Genomic DNA, 27,308 nt, shown 5'->3' on the forward strand with positions numbered 1-27,308 from the left:
CATGAGACAAAATTCTGTTTTCACTTTGTTTCCTTGGTTATCCGGTTTAATTCTGTTACTTAACTACATGCAAAGCCTAGTTAACTTGTCATTAGCTGGTTAATCATGAATTTAAGCTCAACACAGCAAAATCAATTTAAATCAAATTGCAGTATCGTATTTCCAGCTCACAGCATTTCTTTTTCTCAAAACAGAATTTTTCTTGTGCTTCTTAACTCAACATCCAAGTGCGTAAGATGGGCATGCAAGGCTACAATCCACTTTTCAGTTAGCTAATCATGATTATAATTTCACATTGTCAAAATCAACCAGATCAGGGACAACATTTCTGGAGTCGGTCTCGGCAGAGCTAAGAAAATTTCTTGTTGCGCATAACAGAATTTCTTTGTTCCTAAATTCATCATCCGAGGATCTAACATGGACATGCAAGGTGGTAAACAGTTTAATTAGCTAGTAATTAGTTCATTAATTCCCAACATAAGCTCGGTTTATGTCAATTTAGCAGATTAAAGTTGCATTATCAAATTTCAGCCCACGGACATTCTGTTTTCCTTAAACCAGAAATTTCCCCAAATCTTTGTTTCATCATCTATTCGCACCAAATCAGCATGCATGGCTATATTCCAGTTAAGAAACTAGTGATTAGTCAGATAAAACATCCACGCATGCCCAGATTACTTTAATTAAGCAAGATTAAGTCTGAAATTCTGAGTCGGCCTACGTCCATTTCATTTTCTTCCAAGTCAGATTTTCTTTTGCTTCAGTTCAACATCCGACTTCACAACATCACATGCATATCAATAGATAGCTTCATCTCCTTTTAGCTAATCATAGCTATAAGTTCCAGAACAACAAACTGGAGCCAAGTGAAGCTGCATTGTCCAAATCAATCCTCGGCAGTCCAGTTTTGCTAACATCAGAATTTTTTTCCTTTTCTTATTTCATTATCTTACACTAACTCCTCACATGCAAGGCCACTACCTCTAATTAGTTGTTGTAGGTCCGAAATTTACCTCAGTTGATCGCTCAACTCACTCACAAGAAACTGGAAAATTTCCTGTTCTCCCTCTCGGCTAGCTCACGCGTTCAGAAGTTGGTCCAGGTTTTGGTGTTGCAGGGTTGTTTCGGCTGGCAAAGATGGTTGTAGCTGGTGAGGGAGAGGTGCAGAATGGTTGATGGGTTCTCGGGCTTCCTCCTTTTCTTCCTCAGACCCACGGTCAAGAACGGCAACAGCAGCTCGGGGTTGGACACAATGTTGCAGCTCTCAAATTTTTTTTTTCTTCTTTGCTCCCGGATGGATCTGTTCTCCCTCTCTCTCTGTTTTTCGATATGCACGAGGTGGAGTTGGGGTGTAGTGAATCTGATGTGAGGTTGCGGTTGTATTGTGGAGAAGAGAGGAGTGGTGTTGCGGTTTTAGATTGGAGATGGAGTGTAGAATTGGATAATTTCTGCATTGGCCGAAGGTGGGGTGGCGACGTAAGGTTGTCCAAAAGTTTGGTTTTGGTGGTTGCATGGATATTTTGTGAGGTCGTGAGGGTAATTTGGTCTTTTTACTTGCTCTCCTAATATCCACTTAAGCCCCTAGTTCTAACTTAGCTCCGAAAATTATCCCCAAGTGTGATTTGAACGCCTAATTATACGCTAATCTTGCAAGGCGTTGATTACCGAAATTTTTACGTCTTAAGTATGTTTAGAATACTTGTATTGTTTTTATCTAGAATTTATCGGTTGCATAATAATATTAAGGTTTCTATCTACACTTAACCTTATTCGAAATTAAAATTAGTTATTGAAAATTAAGGAATTATTTTTTAAGGAGTAAACTTAATATAACTCAAGAATTATTACTTTTGTATAATAAAACCGAATAATTCAATATTGGCACAGTTATATTATTTATTTCATAAAATTTATCTTTACACTTTTATTTCAAAACAATTAGTTACAAGACTAGAATTCAAAGAAATTAGTGATTAAATCAGTGAAATAGTTTACCATCGAAATATGAAGTTAATGTAACAAAACTAAGTTTAGTAGTTTAGCACAATTCTTTTATTAGTATTTAACGTTATTCACTAATTAGGACTAATTATTGAAATTCAAGAAATTAAGTAAAAACAATGGCACACTCAACGTCAAGAATTATTACTTTAGCTTGGCAGGAATTCAAATAATCTAATGTTTTGCACAATTGAATTATTTGTAATCTATAATAAATTATTTTTGCACACTTATTTAAGATCAAATAATAATAAAGTTTATTAAAAATCTAAAATGCACATAAAATTTATTTCTACGCACTTATTTAAAAACAATTAGATTTACTGCTATAATTTATTAAAGAATTAAAGATGCAAACGAAATACGCACTAATATTTATATATATATTTTTTTTTCAGGGTTCTCACATCCTCCCCTCCTTAAAATGAATTTTGTCCTCAAAATTCCCACATTCTCTAGAGAAACAAATCGGAATACTTTTTCTACATTTCTTCTTCTAACTCCCAAGTCGCTTCTCCGGAAATCCAAAATTCTAACACTTTTGCTCTGAAATCAAGCTTAGCATGATGATGAGTTAGAAAATTCATTCCTATAATAACATCATAACCTTTTATATCCATTCTGATTAGATCCACTAGTATTTTATGCCCTCCTATCCAGAATTCGTAATTATTATGAGTTAAGCTACTGATTATATTCTTATTACCCATTGGTGTTTTAACTTCAAGGTCAAAGGTAATCTAACAGGTTTGACATTAATTTCGGACGTAAAAGTTGGGTTCACAAATGAATGAGTTGCACCAGGATCAATTAACACTCTAGCTAATTGGTGAGAAATGGGAAGAGTACCTTCCACGAGTTCCGAGGAATAAGGTACAGGTTGGTCATCTATAGCGTAAACCCTGGCAGGAACTTTTGGCCTATTCCCTCTAGAATTGGTTGGTCCAGCGTTCAGGGTATCATCTTCTTGTATTTTCGGGCAACCGGCAATTTGGTGCTCGCTGCTTCCACACTTCAAGCACTTTCCTTCTTTCTTCCAGCAACCGGCCTCTGTATGTCCAGGTTTCTTGCAATACCCACAAGTTCCCAAGAAAGTTATCACACGACTTCCTTGTGAGCCGTTCCTAGGTTGACCTCTTCCATTTGGTCCCCCTGCATTTCTTGCCCCAGCTCCTCCTGCTAGAGTTCCTCGTGGTACTCCAGGGCTATTCATTCCGCTTGTTCCTCGACCTATTTTGGCTGGTGGGGTATTTCCATAAGTCGGCTCCCGACTACTGCTAGAGGCAAATCTTTTCTTAGCTTGAAAAGATTTCACTTGGGCTTTGGCTACTTCCACTCGTTGGGCTCCTTCGACAGCGTCGGCAAACGTGTCTATCCGCACGGCAGCTAATCCTTCCTGTATTTCTACGTTCAGTCCCTGAACAAATCTCCTTACACGCCTTTGCTCCGTAGCTACCAATTCCGGAGCATAACGGGATAATTTCGTGAATTGAACCTCATATTCAGCGACACTCATCGCCCCCTGCCTACACTTGATGAAATCATCCTCTCTTTTCTCTTGGATGAGAGGAGGAAGAAATTTGGCGTTGAATTCCCTTGTGAAGTTCGCCCAGGTCCTAGGAGTATGATTCCGGTCCCAATTGACCCTAATCAAGTTCCACCAGGAACGAACAACTCCCTCAAACTGGAATGCCGCAAAAGTCACTTGCCTTTCTTCCGTATAATTTAAAGCGGCAAAAATATCAGAGATCCTTTCCCACCAACCTTCGGCTACCTCAGGTTCTGGGCCTCCGTAGAACTTAGGAGGTCCAAACTTCAGGAATCTCTCTAATGCCCGATCCTCAGAATCGATTGGGCCTCCTTGCTGATGCACTACTCCATGAGCTTGGTGCTCAGTCATGCGTTCTAACACATCAGTTATTCTATTGATTACGGTGGCCACTGGATCTCCGGCCACGTTTCCCTAACCATGGTCTGAGTTGACCTCAGGTTCCCTATCACCACCACCCTCGGGGTGTTGCCTAATTGGTCTCCCACGTCCTCTACCTCTAACTTGGAGATCCATAGCCTAGTTATGCCTATTGATAAAAATAAAGTAATCAAGCGAAGATGTTGCTATTTATTTACTTGTTATTATTAAGTGAAGTCAACATGAATACCAAGAAAAGAAAATAAAACACTTAAAGCATATATTCACATACCAAGGTTCATACAACTTTAAAAGCCAAACAATTCACGGTTACATTCAATATTTTCATACATAACTCAAATTTCGATCTTTATAAACATGAAGGAAAACAATTCAATAATACACCAATTATTATATCCACATAGCTAATAGCTCAACCCTTAGTTTAGATTCAACTTAACCTTCATTAGTTTAGTCCTCGACAATCCCACTATACCTCACTCATTCTTCCGATTCCGCTTCCATAGATTCCTTTATTATATTAGTCTCGAACTCTAGAATTCCTATCACGTCGCATCCCTATGGATTTCCTCATTTCTATATTCTAATATGAACTCTCTCATTTGCTATTATTAGCCTCTGTCTTTAAACCCATCTAAACTCATATCACTCGCTCCAGATAGGAGTAAGTTCTTGGACAGTCACAGTGTCTAGCCATTTGATACCCTATAACACACTGCCGGAAGGATACACCTGATCCTTAAACAACTATTTCACTCAGTTTCAGGTCAGAAAACCGTATTTTTAAGCGGGAGTTGGCATATCATCTACTTACCATCGAAGGCTACTAAAATTGTTCAAGATCTCACTACTGGTTCTTCACTTTTAACTTTCAAAAGTTAGCCTTGGTCCCTTTAACTCTATTTCTTCAAATTACATCCTGCTTCCGGATCGCGTCATAATGCAATATACTAAATTCTTCCTAATTCGCAAATACTCCCTTAAAGGTAATATTGGGTACTCGGGTACAAGAATCCGAAAATAAGATGATTCACAACTCAAGCTGGCCAGTCCCAAGCATGAATCACCTATATTGGAGATTCCTACCCAACATACATATCTAATATCCTCAACTATAGACTTTTGTTCCACACTTAACAAGCCAATCCCCACAGTCCGAGAACCTTTTCCCGGTTTGAGCTCGATAAAAGCTCTGATACCACCTGTGACGACCCCACTTCTCCCTAAGGCGAACCAGAGGGTTGGCGGGTCGCCTGCCTAGCTCTCGCCAGGACTCACGCAAGCAAACCGACCAAATATCCACGTATAACTTAAACCAAAACACAATTCGCCATCCGAACATGCCAACTTTTAAGCGGCTTGAATACTAAAACACATTATCTTCAAAGATAACAGCATCCGAAGTTAGCCAATTGGCGGCTCCTAAACACCTCACGCATTACATTCAAGAAGTAAAGTCTTATAGTTTCCAAAACATAAAATTTCATACAGCCCGAGTATATATACACATACAAGCCAAATATTATAATCAGGGTTTACACTTTTCCAGCTTCAAGTGGCAATCCCAAAACAAAACTGTATCGTTTAATTCAAATACATTACAAGCCACAAAACGAAGTAGATACATTCTTAAGAAGATATAAGTAGCTCAGATTTCTCAAACCTCAGTACCTGTCAAGGAAAACAAATAAACGTGGGGTGAGCTAACGCTCAGTGGTGCCTCAAAATCATGCAATCACTTGAAACAATTAACACGTATTGATTCGACTGAAGTAAACAAATAGGGAAGCAATAATATTCGAGTATACCTTAGACTGGTCGAGGGATTCACCCAACGACATTACGTCCAACACTCAACGACTTTACGTCCACCGCTTGATTATTATAGACTGATCGAGGGATTCACCCAACGACTTTACGTCCAGCACTTGATTATTATAGACTGATCGAGGGATTCACCCAATGACTTTACGTCCAGCACTGTAGATAGTGCAAGCAGGATATTTACGAAAATATTTCAAGCAAGTCACCACTCGAAAGAGCTAGTGCGATAAAGTACACACTGCCCACTTCGATGGATCAGAAAACCATTTTTTTTCCAATTATCACATATCAAATCAAGAAAGCACTTTAATCAAGTAGGCATAGAACAAGCAGAGACACTCACCAAAAGTGAAGTTCAGAGTTCAAGCTGGGATTCAAAATTTCGCGTCCTCGCTATACCCTAGAAATCCAAAATTTAAAACTATAAGTGTTGTTGTACGGTTCTTGGTTTATAAATACAAAGTTATCTGGTATATAACTAGTTTATCTACTCCAAATAAATTAACAATTTCCCTAGAGTTAAACTAGTGAAGGTGATAAAATACTTCAAGGATTTCTTTCTTTCTAGAGGTGCAAACCAGAACCAATTTGCTTTGAATAAGGTTTCTTGCCAAACAAGTTTTCTGCGTGAATTATTAAAATCATGTTTGACCTTTAAAGTACAAATATAACATTTTCAATTTCTATTCAAGTTCTAGGTTTATAAGTATAAAAGATTCTCTAGTTTATAAATGGTTTATTCTCTCGAAATAATTCGACAATCCACTAAGGATTAAGGGTTAGTAAAAGTAGGAAATGTTTTACATGGCTTTCCTTTAAATACTTTTCTTTATAGGAGTGCGGCTAGTATTATTTTATTTAAAGTAAGTTTTCTTGCCAAGTAAGTCTCCCAAGCTTTTCACTAAAATTGGTGAAGCTCGTATTTTAGACATTTTCCTATAGTTAACTATCCAAGTGCAAAGCTTAAAGAAAGAAAAGAATTAAGGTAAGACTTAGATTTTCCAAAAGCTATATATAACTTATTTACTATAGCTATCAAGGCTAGATTGAGCTAAGGGTAAATATCGAGTTGGAAACTTTTAGGCAAAACACTAGGTATAGGGTTTTATAATATAATACTAGCTGAAAAATATTTCTGGTTAATTTTGAACGCAGCTACTCGAGTTCGCAAGGTCGATACAAATTTCCACAGCTCCGATTCCGTTTCGAAGTCAAAATATGGATTAAAATATAGCAAATAATCACATAGCAAATTACTAGGGATTCGTCAATCATTAGCCCTCGTTTTCAACAAGTGCATCTCTGAGTAAAATAAAATAATCAACCAACAATCCAAAGGTGGGAATTCATAGAGCCCACCGTCAACAATTTCAGCACATTATGCTTCGATAGAAAAGAAAATTAATTTCAGGAACGAGATGCAAATTTATTATCATTATAAGGTCAAACCACAATCATTAGCGTTACATTTTCCATGTATTTCCAAGAGTAATTTCCAGCAACAACTTGTAAATTCGAGAGGCAATTGAAAGAAATTTTCTGCTACACTTCTCGGCTATCCAAATTTTCCAGCAATTAAGGGTCCGTTTGTTTCGGGTGAAAATGTTTTCCAGGAAAATATTTTCCTAATTTCCCGTGTTTGGTTGCACAAAAGTTACTGAAAACATTTTCCTATGTAAAATATTTTCACTCATCTTATGGAAAACAACTTCCCTTTCAAACTTACTGAAGTTGTTTTTCGAAATGCATGCATCCCGCCTGTAGTATGTTCCAAACTTACTGAAAACATTTTGTAGTATGTTCTTTTTTTTTTTTAGTGTAAACAGGAGGATTCGAACCCAAGACCTCTTCCTTACACTCCCTCCCCCGTACCACCCAATCCAACCCAACCCTCCCCCTAGTATATTCAAAATAAAATAAAACCTCATCCTGCTCATCCTATGCTAGTAATTAATTATGTATAATAGGAACATTCTTTTCTAGAGAAACTTTCAGCAGTGAGAGTGCAAGATATATGTCACAATAAGCATTGCATATGATTGATTTTTGACACTAAATGGCCAGCAATTTGTTTATTGCTTAAGGAGATATTTTTTATTCATATATACATTTCTTCTTTGCTCCCGGATGGATCTGTTCTCCCTCTCTCTCTGTTTTTCGATATGCACGAGGTGGAGTTGGGGTGTAGTGAATCTGATGTGAGGTTGCGGTTGTATTGTGGAGAAGAGAGGAGTGGTGTTGCGGTTTTAGATTGGAGATGGAGTGTAGAATTGGATAATTTCTGCATTGGCCGAAGGTGGGGTGGAGTGTAAGGTTGTCCAAAAGTTTGGTTTTGGTGGTTGCATGGATATTTTGTGAGGTCGTGAGGGTAATTTGGTCTTTTTACTTGCTCTCCTAATATCCACTTAAGCCCCTAGTTCTAACTTAGCTCCGAAAATTATCCCCAAGTGTGATTTGAATGCCTAATTATACGCTAATCTTGCAAGGCGTTGATTACCGAAATTTTTACGTCTTAAGTATGTTTAGAATACTTGTATTGTTTTTATCTAGAATTTATCGGTTGCATAATAATATTAAGGTTTCTATCTACACTTAACCTTATTCGAAATTAAAATTAGTTATTGAAAATTAAGGAATTATTTTTTAAGGAGTAAACTTAATATAACTCAAGAATTATTACTTTTGTATAATAAAACCGAATAATTCAATATTGGCACAGTTATATTATTTATTTCATAAAATTTATCTTTACACTTTTATTTCAAAACAATTAGTTACAAGACTAGAATTCAAAGAAATTAGTGATTAAATCAGTGAAATAGTTTACCATCGAAATATGAAGTTAATGTAACAAAACTAAGAAGTTTAGTAGTTTAGCACAATTCTTTTATTAGTATTTAACGTTATTCACTAATTAGGACTAATTATTGAAATTCAAGAAATTAAGTAAAAACAATGGCACACTCAACGTCAAGAATTATTACTTTAGCTTGGCAGGAATTCAAATAATCTAATGTTTTGCACAATTGAATTATTTGTAATCTATAATAAATTATTTTTGCACACTTATTTAAGATCAAATAATAATAAAGTTTATTAAAAATCTAAAATGCACATAAAATTTATTTCTACGCACTTATTTAAAAACAATTAGATTTACTGCTATAATTTATTAAAGAATTAAAGATGCAAATGAAATACGCACTAATATTTATATATATATATTTTTTTTTTTCAGGGTTCTCACACCCTCGCCTCCCTTTTATCAAAACAATATTTGGCTCCAACAGTCATAAATCAAGTATTTCAGATATTCAGATATTTCACATAACGGGTAGCAGGTAGTGGAACACTCTCCGGGGTCAATACAGATACCTCCCAAAAGAGAGCTTTAATCACCAAGAAACCCTAAAATAATCCAAGGAAACCAATTGAAGGTTCCACTTTCAAAAATCGAGTATATAGAATGCACATGTGAGGCTCGACTACCAGTCGTATGCCTCGCCAAATAATTACTAAAGCAAGGGTGCAAAACATGATTTTTGGAAACGAAAAGGTAACATGAAGACCTAGGCTCAAACAACCCAAAAGCCCTTCGCTCAAATCACAAGTAAATCCAACTAGCCTTCAAATAAAATTTCGGCAGCATATCCCTGTTGTTTACCTATTTTCCAGCCATCATGGCTTCATTATTTCCTCAAATCAGTCCTAACATCTCGTACAAAAATAATCTCATTCCCAAAAGCCGTTCACTAGGCTTCATGGCATTCAAGTACAAAATTTAGCTAGGAAATGACCGGATATGAAAGTCAAGCCCTAAACTATTCAAATAAACACAATAAGACTCGATTAAAAATCATAAACCAATGCCAAATACTACCAAAATAGGGTTCCATAAGCATACATAGGCATTAGAGGAAACCACAAAAATCCGGAATTAGAGTTAAGCGTAAACCCGAAAAAAATAGTTTTTGACATCATTTTACGGTTTTGGTACCAATGGCACTACGATTATCGGATGAAGGTGAAAGACCCACCGTTTCGAAGCTAAGAGATAGGGTTACAATATTGAAGAAGGTCACTCAGACCATTTTCGAGTGTAACTAGGTCAAAAATGCAAGATACTACACCAGAACCGCAAACACAGATTCACAGAACGCATTCTGGTTCAAACATCATAAGTCAATCTACCTAAGTCCAAATCCAGAAATTCCAAAGCCATCTGAAATCTACGAAACAGGGCTACATTGTATCAGAAGACCTCAACAACCAATTCGGAAGCATTCCTAACCAAAATAACCAATTACAGAAGCAATTCCCAAATTCGGGTAAAACCAGGGCAGCAAGGGTAATTCCGTCTTTTCTCAAACTACGCTACTCCGATTGATCTGAAATTTTTCAGGCACCTCTAAAATATCATTCCCTACAACTTTAATGTTTTAACCCAAGGTCAATTTGGCCTCTAACTATGAGCTACAAAACCGGGCAGAATGTAGAACATTAAAACCCTAACTTTTCAATTTTCTTCCAAAACAGAAATTGCTTGCAATTAACCACTTTTTCCACCTTCTAGCTTCCTTACATAACATTTCCAATCATCATACATGACCCCAAAATCATATTCATATGAAAACAGAAAAATCCCCAAAAATTATAAAACTTCATCAATTCAACCAAAAATCAAGATATAAACCATAAAATTGCATCTTATACTACCACTAATCATGGATTAAACATCATTAGAGGGAGGAGAGGGGTCCTTCTCAACTTACCTTAGCAAGACAAGAAAGAGAGCAACTAGTCCTCTTAGCTTTCCAAGTAACTCCACAAAACACCTCAAGACCACTTAGCAAAGAGATTTTATGGAATGATTTGGAGTTTTATTGGTTGGATTTGAAGATTGGAGCAAGATTATGAAGTAGGAAGTTGGAAGATTTTTTCCTTCTTTGAGCAAGAGAATTCGGCCAAGAGGAAGAAGAAAATGGGGAATTTTTTGTAAGTTTTTGATTTATTTAGTCAAATGGTAAAACATGGAATAGTAGTCATACAAGTCAATCCAATAGGCAAGTGACACTTGTCACTTTATTTAATGCATGTCTATCATTTTGTTTCCTCTCACACCAATCCAAATAGCATCCTCTAATTATCTCTTAACACCCGGTAAATTAGATCCAGTATCCAAAACTTAACCTAGTTGGCTGAATTTTTTCAAACTTTTCACCCTAGCGGGTCCCATGTCCGGTATACGCTCTTAATTTCTCAAAACCTAACCGATACTAGAAAACTCATCTAAAAACTCTATTTACTCATAAAAATTATCTAGAAAATTTTCGGATACAGAAAGTGCAGAAAACAAGCCATTGAATATAATAAAACCCTAAAATGGAAAAATTACGGGCTCTCACAATTGTTACCAATTCTCATTGACTAACAATAACTAGATGAATTGCAATTGGTGATCAAGCAACTATAAATGTTAAAACAAGAATAGATAGATCAACAAGTACAAGATTTAACAATATTCACAATGCATCAAACCACAGGCATGAAACAAATAGATTCATCTACCCCTAGAACAAAGATATCTAGCAAGCCATAACAAATATTGATGGGTTTCAACTATGTGCACAAGATTTATTTCGAAAATACACCTGTTGCTGCAAATATACATGTTGAATTTATAGTCTATGGTGTATAAGAGTCGATCTCATGAGGAGCTTTTTATCAAGTACTAAGTCCTTTGCTTACTCGATTATTTAGACTAATTATTAATTTAAATGCAATAAAAACAAATAATGCACTTAACTAAGTAGCTTGTAAAGAAAACAATTGGAGAAAAGTCACCAAATACTAAGAATCAAGGTTGTAGAAACCACTAATGATCCAAAACTATGAGTGAATGAGCTCACCTCTTGTTACTACTCTTGTCTAACTAAGGCTTCATTTCCAAATGTAACCAAAACACACTCTCATGATCTATTGGCTATTACTAATTTTAGTCTCCCCTACTCCCATCGTAAAAATCTAAAACTAGTTCATTTACGACATGAAAATGCTCAAGAAAATCCACTTAAGTGTATCTCTACTCTCATGAGTCTACTCCTTAAGTTTCACTTATCACATTTTCATTATTGTTACCAATTATTATTGAATAATAATAACTAAGGACTTGTAATTGGTGATCAAGCAATCACAAAAGTTAACATATGAATAAATGGACAAGTTAGTACAAGATGTAACAAGAGTGAATCACATTGAACTCGTATTCAAGGTATCATTAGTTTAATCTCCTCCCCAGATCTAGAACTTCATTCAACGTATTAAATAAAGCAAGTATGTACAAAGATTCATTACAATAACTCTTGTTGAACAAAATAAATAGAAGGTTAAGAAAAGCTTAGCCAAAAGATGAACAACCTCCCAAAGATTTTCTATTACTCCTTCAAAATGAGTTGTCACAATGAAGATTTTCTCCAAGTTCTTGTTACAAGTTTCTCTCCTCTAATGAGAGAAAAATATCTAGTTCTAAGTGCTAAAAACTAGTCTCCACTTTCTTGCACAAAACATGTATATATATAGATGAGACAAAGTAAAGAAATGAGGCTAAAATTATCATCATTACAGCTGCAATTAAGCTGCAAAATGTCCCTATAAAGAAGTGAAATTATGTAGATGAAATCCAGTGGAACAAGTTATAGTAGCAACATTTGACCGGAATCCCTCCAGCAATCCCTCAATTCTGCTAGATTTATCCCATTTTCTACTTGCATTTTTTCCTTCATGTCACGCTCACTACCTCGAATTGCTCTAGCAATTCTTGCACGGATTCTTGGAGGGATTCAAATCAATTTTCTTTTCCGACAAGTTTCTTCATTTTCTTGCTTTTGTGACTTGAACCACCTTTGAAACTTACTATCCTTGTGATCTTGAGGACTTCAATCAACATAATATAAACTTATTTCTTATCCAAAATGAAGCCCATTTCTAACTCTTACAAAAACATAAACATAATGCAAGTAAAAGGGACATAAACCACTTAAAAATTCTAATAAACTTATTAACTGAATTTTAGCCCAAAAAGTGACCTTGTTTCACAGGCTGCAGATTTCCTATCAGACCAAGAATCTGGCCAGGGACTCTTGGGTGGATTCCTCCCCTATTTCACCATTATTTTGTTGTTTCAAAGCTTCACTCTCTATCTCAAATCCCCCCTAGAATCTGGCCAAGGATTCTACTAAGGATCTGGTCCAACTTTCTTGTTTGACAAGTTTTTTTAATTTCTTGCACATGTGACTCGAACAACCTTTGAAACTCACCAACTTTGTGAACTTTAAGATTTTAATCAACCTATTTAAGCTTGTTTCTTATCCAAAATAAAGTTCATTTCTAACTCCTACAAAAACATCAAAATCATGTGAGTAAAAGGGTTATAAATCACATCAAAACCCCAATTAGCTATTAACACATATTCTAGCCAAAATGACCTTTTTTCTTCTTGTCACATTTCTAAAGTGAACAAAAATGATCTAGAATATCATCTAAATATTATCCAAAATAGTCACTTATCAAAATACTTGCCATCAGACAACTAATAACATTACTCCAAATATAAAATAACCCTTTTCTTTAATAAATTGGAATAATTGATTACGCATGAAATGTGTACCTTTTCTATACATGACAATGACTACTGCGACAGTGTGATGCCCCTACTTCTCCCTAGGGGGAACCCAAGGGTATCCGCGGAACACCTGCCCAACTCTCGCCAGGACTCGATACAAGTTAAATCTAAACTTAAATATAAACAATTGATAATAAATGTCGAAATATATGAAAGGGTCGCTTCCTTAAGTAAACCTTCCAAACTTACATCATGAAGTTTCAAAATACATCAAATCCCCAAATATACAACCACTAATAGTCGACTAGTCGATTACAATCCAAAATTCTACTCAAAAGTAATCAAGTCGGCTTTCCCCAAAATTCTTTCCATTCCGAGCTCCTATTAAGGAAAACAAACTAATGGGCTAAGCTAACGCTCAGTGAGGCCAAGAAAATCATGCAAGCATGTAATAGAGCAAGTAGAAGAGCATGGAACAAAATCGAGATATTTCTAACTAGAAATTGCAAGTAATTGACATTTCAAGTAAGGAAAGTAAATAGAAACAATTCAAGGATACTGTAGCTCTCAGGAGCTAAATTCCACGTAGCTAGGTCAAGGTCTTGATCCAATTCCATGTTGACACTCCGTCAACCAAGTAAGTATCAAATCTGTAGATGCTCCACTTTCTCCAGATTCCCGTTCACCGTTACACCCCTTATACTGGGCCTGCTCGTCAAGGTTTTGATATTATTCGAGTATATCGTGGCAATACTACGCGAGTATGCCAAGCAAGATCTCTCCAATAGATCAAGCTTCATGTTTGCTCATGGTTTACTAAGCTCCTCGACCAAGCCCATGCCGGTTCGATTCGCAAAGTTAGCCGATGAGTTTGGGCATCTCCCACGAGTAGGATTGGTCGACGAGACATCGCTCCAATCGACACCAAGTCACATACGAGTATAGTTTCAAGTATGAGCAAGTCAAGTAAATCGAGTAACAAGTCAAGTAAATCGAGTAACACGTCAAGTAAAGAGAGTGAGTGCGATAAAGTACACACTCGTCTCGACAAGTTAAATTCACGTATTCAACTAGATGCATTTCAAGTATTAGGCAACAAGTCATGCACTTGACATTCACCAATTCAAAATAAATGAATAAATAAATCCTTTAGTGTTCCACTCCGAGGTTTCCTTCAATATTCTCTTGAGCGCCTGAAGAAATAGTGATCAATTATCACTCACATATACTCACAATCACTTAACATACAAGGAAGGAAATGTATTTGCTTAGATTTAGAACAATGTCTCAAAAGAGCTCCATTCTATTGAAATTCAAGATTCAAAAGTGAGGATTTAAAGTCACAAGGGAAAACTCGTATCCTCCATGAAGTCGGGTTTAAAACGAATTATCAATATCAAAAGGAAATGAAAAGTTCTTAAAAACTTATTTCCTACGAAATCGGAATTTTCCGCTTTATGCGATAAACTTTGTAAAATTAGATCTTGAGTTTGGGAAGTCCAAAATTGGAAAAATTTATACCGTTGGAAACTAGATCCAAAGTAATAAAAGCTCCCAGAAGACACTTTTCCAAGATTCCAAATGGAAAGCATTCATTTTTCAGCTCAAAGTTGCTGATTGAAGAAGGTAAGACAGAACCAGTCTTGGTTTTCAGCGATATTTGGAAATTCGGCAAAATTCACAGAAAGTGAATCAACTTTTGAAATTTGTAACACAATAAGAATTCCATACAAAGTTTCAAACACAATAAGCAGAACTAAATTCGGAGTTTTGAGCAACAAGATATAACAGTTTGAAGTCGGTTGATTTTTGTAATCTGATCAGTGAATTTCCAGATTTGAAGAGCAACGTTTGGGGCATTATTTAGGCATCGAAATGGTATTGAAATTACACCAAATTTGGTACACCTAAACCTCCATATAGGGACTACTTATCTATAAAAATTCAGGTAAAAACTCATATAGAAAGGCAGTTAATGAAATGACCAAAGTTTGGGAAAATTTCAAAGCTAATCTGCCAACCGTAGTTCTCTTCCTTTCTCAAACGTTTTGTCCAACACAATCAGCCCCAATTCGCTCCAATTTTGAAACCAAGATTCCAGAAACATTTAATAAGAAATTGATGGTTAAATGACACTAAAATTTTTGAAATATAACATCCCAAAACAGATTTGACCATTCGGTCAGCAAGAAAGGGAAAAGTTTCCAGTTTCCAGCTTTGTTGCATTTTCGAAATCAAGCCTTATCTAACTCTATACAACTCTAAATTGAGAATGGTTGATGGCGTTGGAAACTAGGTTCAAAATGCTACAATTTATCACAAGACATTGTTTTAAAAATCCTTTCACAAGTGGAACAAAATCAAGCCACAAGATGCAGCTTCCCAGTTTCATTCGAACACATAGGCAAAGCAGAACAGCCGATTTTGCCGATTCGCTACGAATCACTCAAAACGAACTAGCAGGGGATTTTTATACCGTTGGAAAGCTATGAATGTCTTGTTTTGAATACCGCAAACAGAACTCAATTTTGACTTTTGTGGAAAGAGTTACATTCAGACAAAGAAACACTGTCCGAGTGCACTGTTATACGTTTTCCAGATTCGAACCTCTACCAAAAACTCAAGTTTTGCACAACCATCCGATACGATTTTTGAAAGATACTTTATACACACAATATACAACCTATATCCATCAATTTCATAATCAACCAAGCATAAAAGTTTAGAAACTAAAACAGAACAACATGACCAGAAATTTTGGCCGACTTGTATTCTCATTTTCCTTCGATTTCTCTCCACTTTCTAACCGAAATCAACTCTCTCAACACATAAACAACCATAATCAAACAATTAAGCCTCAATTCAGCTACCTAGAGGTCTCATCAAGTCAGCTAGCCTATGATTTAAAGCGAAATAAATGGTTCCTCAAGTCCGCTAGCCTATAACGCGGTTAGGGTTTCAAACCCATGAAGATTAACCGCTAAACTTTGAAGAAATGAAAGGATTAAAGGGGTGAAGTTGTTACCCTTGAAACCCTAGATGAATATCAGATTTTTCCACTGAAAATTCTCCAAGAAAATCCACAAGATTGCTCCTTGTTCCAAGATAGAGTGGTACTCCAAGTTGTATGCGATTTGGTGGAGGATTTGTGAGTGAAATGGAAGCTTGAAGATGAAGTTTTTCCTTCCCTTTGTTCTTCTTTGAGGGCTGGCCGAAAATGGAGAGAGAGATGAGAGAGATGAGAGTTTGATTGTTGTGGCTTGTCTTGGAAGATTGGTGGGAAAAGTAGTGGTTAAGTTTGGCAAAAGTCAACTTTGAATAGTTGTTGCGCGAGGGTTTCGTACGACCATTTTCTCTTGGGTTTGATACACTTATGCACTAATCCTCCAAGGTACTTCCTATAATGCTGTAATTACTCATACTTACGAGTCTAATATTAATTCCTCAAGTCCCTAATTAGTCGCGCGGTGTGACTTTCGAGAAACTTTCGACGCGCGGGTAGTAAAAGCTTAATTTGAACTCACTCACCCCTAATCCCTCAATTAACTTTTCTTAGTCTACTATTGATCATTCTTAATTTTTCAAGATTATTGCACTGTCGGATCGACTATTACCTCAAAAGACGTGTATTCGTTATTCCTTATTGAACGAGTCGTAGAAAAATTAAATTTACTAACGGGACATTTGAAAAATATAAGTAAGGCATTGTTCCATGTAAATGAATTTAAAATGGTTGAAATAAATTATTCGAAAAAAACGGTTGAATAAATAATCAAATAAGCCAGTAAAATAAGATAAAATAAAAAAAATTTCGAGTCCTCACAGACAGTGCACTAGGGATTTAAGTAATCAACTCATATTATAGATTCATATTGTAAAACAAGTGTGATACCTAAATTTCTATTTTCAATAATAATAAAAGGCCAATTATGTCATTACATACTTTTTGGTGCGAGATAAACTTTTTATACATTCAAGTAGTTTTTATTTTGCGCCGAAGTGTATATTTATAAGGTTTAGTGTGACGGCCCCACATTCTCCTAGGGCATACCCTAGGAGTTAGCGGTTCGCCTGTCTGACTCTCGCCAGGACTCATTTATTTTCATTAACTTCGGAGATAACATTTCCATTAAACAACTGACTGTTCACTCCTAGTGCAACTCCCATCAACTTGAAACATAAAATTGTCCAATAAAAGAAACAAAATATACATTCTAAACATCCATTCTTAATACCACATCAAACTCATGATGAAAGGTTCGACCAGTTCAAGGTACAAAGGAAACCATGACTACAATATATACATACTAACGGATCTTCCAAAACAACTTCCTAATTCAACTCGATCATTCTTCAAACTTCAATTCCTGTAAGGAAAACAAAGCTGAGGGGATGAGCTTACGTCCAGTGAGGTTTCCGTGCAAGCAACAATCAATAAACACTTAAACCAGATAAGCCAGTAACAAAATTAAGCAAGTAAGGAATACTTCACTGAACAATCACTTTTGAAAGGATACGGTGCTCGCATTAGAGCCACTTCAATGCACTACACACTCCGCCGAACTCCTCCTTATAACCTCAAAAACAGTAAACACTTCCCTTATTTAGATAGCCATATCAATATCAGTAATCTGCTACTCCGTGGTAATACTCGAGCATACTAATACACTTACCCAAAGCTACCATCCTATCCGACCAAGCCCTTTTGTTGACTCGAATAGTCCGTTGAACAAAGGGTTTTGGGGCCCAGTTCAGCCGGTGTGGTAAAATACACACACGACTTACAGTCATGCACACTTACAATAACACTTGATCAATTATCAACCTTCAAGCTCAAACTAAGTTGAGTGCAATAAAGTACACTCTCGACTTAGAAGGCGAGGGACAATTGAAACACACTTCATAATAAAGTACTGGCATAATCATACAAACATCATTTAAGTAACACATAGGCAATTTAAACACACAAATGTGGAAACACTCACTTAGTCAAACATATTGCACTTCGGTCTCGAGATTGCTTTTACACCCACTAGTAGTTCCTGAGACAAATTTCAAGTACTATGATTATGGCATAATTCTAGGAATAGTCACTAAATGCAGTTACTTTCATCCCCAATCCGGATTCTAAGTTGGTTATACCAAATTTAATCGTTAGAAGATACCCAAAGTACATATATCGTTCACTTTAGTATAATTTAGCTAAGTTCAAGCACAATAATATTGTATAAAATCTACCGAGCAACTCAAGTTAAAACCAAAATTAATTAAGGTTAAGATTTAGTCTTAAAGGTAGAATAATTGTCCAGGTTCACTTCTTCCGTTTCCTCCTAAATTAGTCTTTTCTAAATTAAAACTCAACGCGTACCTCATGCATGTCTAGTTTTAGATGTTAAGAGATGTATGAAGCAAGGATATACTTATTAGTAACCAAAGTTAGGGAGTTAAAGCTGAAATTTCCCTTACTTACCCTCTCCTCGGCCCTCATTAAAAATTCCAACAATGTTCCTTAAGTTTTCACTCTTAAACAACCAACTTTCACTAGAACCAAAAACAGAACATATGTTACGAATGAGCACATAACAGGATTTCTGCAGGTCAAATTACTAAAATTTCTGATACAAGTTGGAAAACCAACTCCTTTTCTCTTGGCCAAAGCTGGAGCAATTCCAGCAAGTGAACCAACTATAAAACAAACACAAACCAGCTCTAAACTTTACATGCATCACTCTAGAAACATTAGACAAGGCATAAATCATGGATTTCAGTTACCATCTAGCAAAATTTCCAAGAAATAACCAAAGTTGCATCGTGTTCTTCTTTCCTCCTAGTTTGCTGTCTTAATGTTCCAGATTTGTTCCTGCTTTAAAGTTCATCTTTTCTTACTTTTCAACTTTCAAGTGTTACATGCATGTCAATATTAAATTATTATAAGGTGTGAACAATAACAATATGCAATTTACAGCCCGAAAATCCATGGAGAAAACTGGAAAATTTCACCATTTCTCTCTCTCGGTCCATCCCAACAGGTTCCAGCAGGTTTCTTTGACATTTCCAGCCAAGATTACCAATGTTTTTACTAGTTTTGCAGATAAATATCCTATAAGATCAGAGATAAACATATTTCATGCATTCCTAGCATAATTCTCCATAGAAAATTCAGATAACAGCTGTAACTCAAGCAAATAACTCTCGGTTCCTTCAAATTTCTGTCCGACAGTTTCATCTTCTTCTAAACAGAATTTTACCTTAGTTAAGAATTCATTTTCTTTGCTAAACTCCAACATACAGCTTAAGCTCTATGTATATTAGCTGTACGAGAGAAGATTGCAGAATGTTTACCTTCCTTTCCACCTAGAATCAGTAAATTGCAGCTACTCTTTAGGTCCTCTGCTCTGACTCCTTCTAACAGCTCCCGTTACTTCCTCTCCTTCTATCTACTCCACTTCTCACTTAGTTAAAGCTGATAGATGATGAAACCGCAGGATTTCTCTCCCTTTTTCCTCTCTCTCACTTTTGGCTCACGGTTCTGAGGTTGCAAGCTGGAGAAATGAAGCTAGCAAATGTCTAACTCTCTCTCCCTCTCTCTCTCTCGGTTGCAAGCTGAACAAAGAGGAACCAAAAATATTTTCTTTCCTCCCTCTCGGTCGTGTATTGAGATGAACGAAATGTAGCTTAGTCTCTCTCAGTTTTGCTCTTAGTGTTCGGTTAGTAAGAAGAGTAATTGGAGTTTTCTTTGCCCTTAGCCACAGCCCAAATTTAAGCAGGTAGTTCTCTTCTTTTCCTCTCGGTTGTTTATATAGCTTGAATGAAAGAAAGAACAGCAATGCCACCTAATTCCTCTTGCTCTCGGTTACTCCTGACTCAGCAATTGTTCCACCGCCCAAACCAACTCCTATTTACTTCCTCGTTCCACCGTTTAGGCTTAGTAGCTCATTGGCAGCTGCCTTCCTTTGGTTCATCTTTGATCACCGCCCAATTATTTTGGCAATTATTTGATCACCGCCCAGGCTTTGTTTAGCCTTACTTCCACTCAGTTCCAGATTCTCCCATTGTTTGTTTTTCCCCTCGGTTCCTATTGTCAAAATTGCTAATAACTTATCTTGCTTGGCCTGCATGGTTATTCATTTAGGTTCCGAGGGTAATTTCGTTTTTTAACCTTGTTTGTATTTCTCTGGAAAAATTTGCTTACATTAATCTAGTAAATTTTCATACATTCGTTTTTAAAGAAATTAACTGGACATGTACTTATTCAATTATATAATAAATTCAATTGTCACAATTTACAATATGCCTATCATATGTTTATTTGATTTCTAAAATTTCCTACACCATTCTATTATTTTGTTTATTATTATTTTTTTCTAAATTTTTAATTTTATAGGAATTCAATTATGCATTTAATTTAACCATTTATTTATTATATATAATATTTCTAATAACAAGTCAAATATAATGAATTAAATTCGAAATATGCACATAATTTTCCGAGTTCTCACATTTAGGGTCCGTAAAATATAATTACGCCCTGAACTAAACTCCGGAGGTATAGTATGATCAAACCTTTTACTGTCGATAACTACAATGGGAGGTAAAGAAACAGTTTAGTAAACTAATATCGAGAATTTTGACAATGAACCTAGGAATGCTTGGAGAAGGTAGCCACCCCCAAGATCAAAAAAACCAAAACATTCTCACAAGAGATATTGAAACTTTTTGATAAAATCGATTAACAAATTAGAATTTGCCCCCACAAAATTTTATAATATATTGCTCTAAGAAATATACGCCTGTACCGGAGGTTCGAGCCCTGCTAACTGGGTTTCAATTGTGTATCCACTGGGGCTATAGTAATCTAAATCTCCAATCGGATTCGTTGGTCGTAGTTGGGATTCTGAAGCGGCGGTTCTAGTGTCCATGGCGGATCCGTCGAGAGGCCAGGCAAATTTGGCAGCTAGTGGATGATTCGGCTCAAATCTCGCATTGTTACAGGGAGGTTAACACCGTGGCGGATGTTTTGTCCAAAATAGACGTCTCTCATCCTGAACAGCATATTAAGGTCTACGACAATTTCCACGCTCTTCCGGCATTGGCTCGTGGGGGGTCAGATTAGATAGGTTAGGGGTACCTTCATTTCGGAGAAGTAAGCGTTTGTGAGCAGAACTTGTGATTGGTTTGCTTTCTTGATGAATAAAATCATATTTCCTTAAAAAAAAAAAAAAAAAAAAAAAAGAAATATACGCCTGTACGAATTTTGGCTCCCCTGTAAAAGTTTTGTGCCTGTCAACAATCAACATACGCCAACAATGATTTTGCAAGGCGGCCTCGTGTGTAGAACAATTGATTACAAACTCAAATTATTGCTTCTTTTTTTTTTCGAAACATAGTGTCCCAAATTAACCCCACAAAGAGATGAAGACAAGAGGTTTGATTGATTCTTCAATTTTCTATTGCATTTTACCCAACTGCATGCCTCGTGAATCCGTGAGAAAACCTATAAAAATCATGTGAAGAATGATAACTGCCCTCCATTCTTGACCTTCTGCACTCTACAGAGATCCCAAGTTTTTGTATCCTAGACGGCCTTAGGTTTATTTTGAAGGGCAGATATCAATCTCCAGAAATTCATGTTCTAGAATTTTGATACAGAAAAGTCTAATTATTGTGTTGGACAATGCTCCAACTTTATATAAAGGGACAAACAATTATTCTATCTCATACAAGGGAGGCTTTCCAATCCTTCGCAGAGGTAAGTTCTTCTTTCTTCTTCTTCTTTTAAGTTTCTTCTTTAGGTATGAAAATTTTTCCATGTTTTCTACGAATGGCCCTTCTGCAGAAATTTCAGCCAGACTTGATATTATATGGAGGATACAGCTGAGGCTTCATGGTTCTCTGAACTGGTAATAAGAACAATCATTTCTTATCATGAAGATAGATCTTTACCATGATGTGATAATCCTGTTCTTAAGCTGTCAACAGAACTAGGCATACGATTTCTTAAATCTATAGTTTCCATCAAATCTAACGCTATCCAAGGAGCAAGCATATGGTTTTTTTTATTTTTAGTTTTTTTTTTGTGAAAATATTATTTTTTATATATAAATGGGCTAGGAAAAAACATATTCCCATCATATTCTGGTTTTAAGGAGATAAAGACTGCTGAAGTATAGTACTATTTATGTGCTGCAGGAGGGAATGGAGGATCCATTTGTCAGCGACCAATATGATATCACAGATTTCTTTGATGAAGAATTGTCTGCTGCACTCGGAGAAGAACAGTACTTCCCTAGCTCTTTATCTCCACAGTGCAACTCACTTTCCTCTGGGCAGATTCCAAGAAACAATTCCACTACCAGCTTGTGTGGATCTTCTACTATGGAACCTCCCCAAAATGTGGTCGAAAGACCATCTAAACACCACAAGGCAAACAATTATCTTAACAACTCGTCGACTCTTCAAGCCACCAATTCATGCCATGAGCAAGTAATTTGCACATTTGGGAACTCAAACGTGGTCCCAGAAAGGAACCGTCAACAGTTGATCATGGGAACAAACACAGGCGATGATTTAGTATCTGAAGCGTTGATTTCCAGGGCTTCATTTACGAGTCTTGTAGAAGCAGTGAAAGGGGTACATACAACGAAGAAGACTAGTGGTCGTACGAGACCACCTTCCCAAACTTATGACCATATAATTGCCGAGAGAAAGCGCCGTGAGCAGCTAAGCCAACAATTTGTAGCTCTTTCAGCAATAGTTCCCGGCCTGAAGAAAGTAAACTGATCATATTTCTCAATGGATCTAGGGCCTTTCCAGATGAGGTTCCATCCCGCTATTGTAAACTGGCACAATTTCGGTATAAACTTATATATTTTTGGTGTAACCATGAGTTTTGCACCAATTCAATTATAATTCATGTTTACACTAAAATTGTATCAGTTTACGCCAAAATTCTATAGTTTACATAACTGGATAGAATTGGGACTGAAAAGGCCCCATTTCCTTTCTCAACATTAGCTTCATTATAGTCTTCATTTTCTTTATTTTTGTGTTATTTGCAAATATGTTTGGGCTTTATTGTTTAAAATGATAACTTATCTATTGGATTAAACATTTATGCACACTGTTGGCAATGGATGCATGAAAATTAATTTTTTAATTTAAAATTTAAATTTTCTATATGTAACTTGCATCTAATCATGTTTATATAGATATTGTCGGTATATAGAAGATTATTTTTTATTTATTTATTTTCCAATTATTTGGGATATGGACAAACTTGGAACATGATATATGTTACCAAGAAAATTAACTAAGTCCTTGGGTATTGCAATCCATTCCAAAAGTTTTTCAACAAAAAGTTAATTGAGTCCCATTTGCTTTCCAACTTTGACTAATTAACTAGAGAAAATTTTACAAAATTTCCAATTACTTTGTTGATTCTTGTCAAATTCAAACAGTTTATTGAAAGTGAACACATAAAGGACTAAATTTGTATCAGAAAAAGCAACATAAATTTGATAGTTCCATCTTAAATGAGAGGGGATGAAAATGGTAGTTGTTTCTTTGAGAAACTAGCATCGGAAGAACAGGAAACTGGGATTTTAGATCACACATTTCATGACTAATTGTTTAGGCATCAACGTCTTGACTGGCAAAATAAACATGGATCATTTTGTTTTGGTTGCAGATGGATAAAACTTCAGTTCTTGGTGATACAATCAAGTACTTGAAACATCTTCAGCAGCGAGAAAAGGAGCTCGAGGAGCAAGCTACGATGCAGACCATGGAATCTTTGGTACTTGTCAAGAAATCTCAGCTCTTGCTTGAAGACGAGGGCGAGCCCTCAGATGAGCAGGGGGGTTGCTGCAATGAGCAACCGCTTCCTGAAATTGAGGCTAAAATGTGTGATAAGCATGTTCTTGTGAGAATACTGTGTGAGAAGCATAGAGGAGTATTAGTTGAAATACTTTCAGAGATGGATAAACTCAATCTGGATGTTATCAACACAAATGTTGCACCATTTGGAAGTTTGGCTCTAGATATTACCATTATTACTGAGGTGAGTACCATGAAAACGCAATTACCTTGGTAGTTCTATTTTTCAGGGGAAAACTATACTAATCTCATAGCAAGTTTTTTTTTTCTATTTTAATATCATGAATTATTCTCATGTCAAGGTTTTGAAGGTGCGAATATTTAGAGTCTCAAATGGACTAGTATACTCTAATGCGTGCAAAATCAAACTTTATTTTTTGGTACTTCTAAGTTGCAGCTGAAGGAAAAAAGTTAAACATGCCTTGCATGAATTTGCTGTAGTGCTTTCCAGTCATAACATGAAATTCAACTATAGTTCGTGTAGGGCTTTTTTTTTTTGGCCTCAAATTGGTCGTAAAATTGACGAAATGATAAAAGTTCATTTGACAATTTGGAATCCAAATAGTTCAAAAAACTTATGGTAAAAAATAGCTTAGTAACTATGTGAGGTTTTTGTGTGCTATTTTCAAATGATATTCGCACATGTAGGATTAGTGACCAAGGGCCTGAACAGGAGTTAATATATTGTTAGAGATGAAAGTCACTTTTTCACCGCCTCAGATGCATGAACCGGAATGATATTTTGTACTTTTCATAAACATCAACTTACTACTCCCTAGAGAATGTGGCATGTTAGCCAAAGACCATCAGTTATTTGGATTAATAATCATAGTTTGGACCAAGAGACTCCCTAGATAATGTGGCATGTTAAGAGAGTTCTCAAGTATTAATTTTTTCGAAAAAATATAGTTAATTTGGGCAAGTTTATAATATAAAGATGCAATGAATATAAGTATCCGTATATAAATTAAGTATGATTCAGGCATATTAACGACTGTCTTACAGAAGCAGTTAAAACACTTCAATAATCATTAACTCTTATGTTGATTAAGTCTTTGCTATCATGCCAATGTCTTAACAACTTGTCTATTTATTTATTTTTGTTGTATGTTTAACACCTGCATCAATCTTTTGCATGCAGATGAAGAGAGAATTCAACCTGTCGATGAAAGAACTCGTGAATAGTCTTGCATCAGGTTTAAGGCGAGCAACACTTCAGAAAGCTTGAATGCAAATTAATAAAACCAGTGATGTTGCTGTAAATGACTGAACAACAATTACCAAATAAATATGATAGATCATAATAATAAATATTAGTGGAGGTCATGACCTGATATGGCAGATTCAGTTTCGTATGATTGAGGATTAAGGGATCAATTTGTTAAAGGGACTCGTTTGTGTCTCTCGCGGACCTCGTGCTGTTTTTTTAGTTTTTATTTACCATGTAGCATTTGCCTCTCAATAAAGAAATGTTTTAGTCACCTATATTAATGTATGTATTTCTTTGGTCACCTTCCTTGATCCTATTTCATTTTTGTTTCCAACCTAACCGCGTTGGACATGGGATTTTCTTACACCAGATATAGGATAAAACAGCTTAGGGTGCGTTTGGTACCCATAGAATTGGGGTTTAGGATTGGAATTGGAACCCCAATTCTAATTCTTGTGTTTGGATACTGCCTTTTCCATAGAATTAGCAATGAATTCTAATTCCAAGAGGTTCCAATTCCACAATCTCAATTCTTTACCGGACCAAGAGAATTCTAATTCCAATTCCATGATTAAACTCCTAGATCGGGTTGACACGCAGGTTTTATATGAGTAAAAACTCAAAAACGGGTCAACTATAAAATTGATGTAAAAAACACAAACCTCTCTCCTTCCCTTCCAATTATCCATCACCATGGCTTTGTTTGAATATCTCATTTTTTTAAAATAATATTTCGCTTGTATCATAAACACATTTTTCAATCCATCTTTTTTATATTTTTAACTATCTTTTTATCTCACATACATCACATCACAAAAAATACTATAGTAATTATTTCAAATAATATTTCAAATAATACGCTACCCAAACAAACCCTAAAGCTCTATTGGAGCATTCTTCGCAGCTGCTGCCTCCTCCAATTACGCCGCCTCTATCTATAACTTTTGCTGCCGCCTTCACCCCTCCATGCTCCACTCATTGCCCTTTGCGGAACTTGGGTTGAAATTATGGGGTTCCAATTAGTTTCTATCAGTCTCTTCCTTCCCCTCTTTGTGTTGACTTGTGCCTCCACCTCCGCCGGTGCTATGTTGCCTACCTTTGTCATCACCGTACATTCTCTCATCCTTACTCTCCCAGATCGCTATTTCCTCTCTCCCTACCATTCCAGATTTTCCAGATAGATATAGAGCTTATGAAGGTAACATCAAAATTTAATTTTTGCCAATTAAATATTAGAGTAAATCTTATATACACTGACAGTATATACACTATCACCTTTTGATTTATAGCATGTGTGCAAAAGTTGAATTTCAAATTCAAATTTTACATAGTTATCATTCATCCAATGCTAACAGTGTAGGAAAGATTAATCCTAAACATTATTTTTTTGGATTTTTTTTTGATAATTTGTGGTAACATCAAAACAAGTTGGTTTTGGTTTCCATTTTCTTGTTTGTTTGAGTTTTAGTTAATTAGTCAAAGTTTGGCTGGGAACCTTTTCGGAATAATGCCTGAATGTGTAGGATTTGTGAATACTTAAATACACGAATTGAAGTCACATTTTTCTGGTACCCGCATATACTGTGTTAAACTCGCATAATTGAATACGTGAGTCTTGAAAACGTGACCTCAGGGTCGCGTGTTCAAGGTGCATTTTCAATTTGTACAGTTTTTCTGCAAAATTTTGCAACTTTTCAAAAATTACACATGTTACCCCAATTAGTCAAAATGCATCATAGATCATTTTTTTACCGAAATTATCAATGCACGAATATGTAAAATGATTAAAACATGCATTTTACCCCTTTTTAAAGAATCAAAAACAACATTTGCTCAAATGTTGATCA

General features: G+C 35.9%; 2 protein-coding genes and 1 long non-coding RNA gene across 4 annotated transcripts; 2 read left to right on the forward strand and 1 right to left on the reverse strand.

Moving 5' to 3' along the window:
- Nucleotides 1-17,584: 17,584 nt before the first annotated feature.
- On the reverse strand, nucleotides 17,585-20,448 carry LOC140021737 (uncharacterized). Of its 2 annotated transcripts, XR_011825681.1 has the most exons (3): nucleotides 19,719-20,363; nucleotides 18,362-18,418; nucleotides 17,585-17,743 (listed from the first exon to the last, which is right to left on the reverse strand). It is a non-coding gene; the product is annotated as an uncharacterized lncRNA (long non-coding RNA). The 2 variants fall into 2 exon arrangements; XR_011825680.1 differs by lacking the exon at nucleotides 18,362-18,418 and having other exon boundaries at nucleotides 19,719-20,448.
- A 1,663-nt stretch (nucleotides 20,449-22,111) lies between these two features.
- On the forward strand, nucleotides 22,112-23,377 carry LOC140021691 (uncharacterized). The gene is made up of 2 exons (XM_072072982.1): nucleotides 22,112-22,276; nucleotides 22,566-23,377. Exons 1-2 carry the CDS (start codon nucleotides 22,238-22,240, stop codon nucleotides 23,154-23,156), a joined length of 630 nt encoding a protein of 209 aa, XP_071929083.1. The 5' UTR covers nucleotides 22,112-22,237; the 3' UTR covers nucleotides 23,157-23,377.
- A 658-nt stretch (nucleotides 23,378-24,035) lies between these two features.
- Nucleotides 24,036-25,720, forward strand: LOC113717583 (transcription factor bHLH18-like). Its single transcript, XM_027242335.2, has 2 exons — nucleotides 24,036-24,435; nucleotides 25,393-25,720. The coding sequence occupies exons 1-2, from the start codon at nucleotides 24,064-24,066 to the stop codon at nucleotides 25,477-25,479; spliced, it is 459 nt and encodes a 152-aa protein (XP_027098136.2). The 5' UTR covers nucleotides 24,036-24,063; the 3' UTR covers nucleotides 25,480-25,720.
- Nucleotides 25,721-27,308: the final 1,588 nt, after the last annotated feature.

The sequence above is a fragment of the Coffea arabica genome, chromosome 11e (assembly GCF_036785885.1).
Source record: "Coffea arabica cultivar ET-39 chromosome 11e, Coffea Arabica ET-39 HiFi, whole genome shotgun sequence".
NCBI classification, from domain to species: Eukaryota; Viridiplantae; Streptophyta; class Magnoliopsida; order Gentianales; family Rubiaceae; genus Coffea; species Coffea arabica.

Coding starts and splice junctions, on each gene's coding strand:
- LOC140021691 (XM_072072982.1), top strand. CDS start 22,238: ATGGAGGATACAGCTGAGGCTTCATGGTTCTCTGAACTG. Junction 22,277..22,565: donor CTTCATGGTTCTCTGAACTG/GTAATAAGAACA, acceptor TATGTGCTGCAG/GAGGGAATGGAGGATCCATT.
- LOC113717583 (XM_027242335.2), top strand. CDS start 24,064: ATGGATAAAACTTCAGTTCTTGGTGATACAATCAAGTACTTGAAACAT. Junction 24,436..25,392: donor ATATTACCATTATTACTGAG/GTGAGTACCATG, acceptor TTTTGCATGCAG/ATGAAGAGAGAATTCAACCT.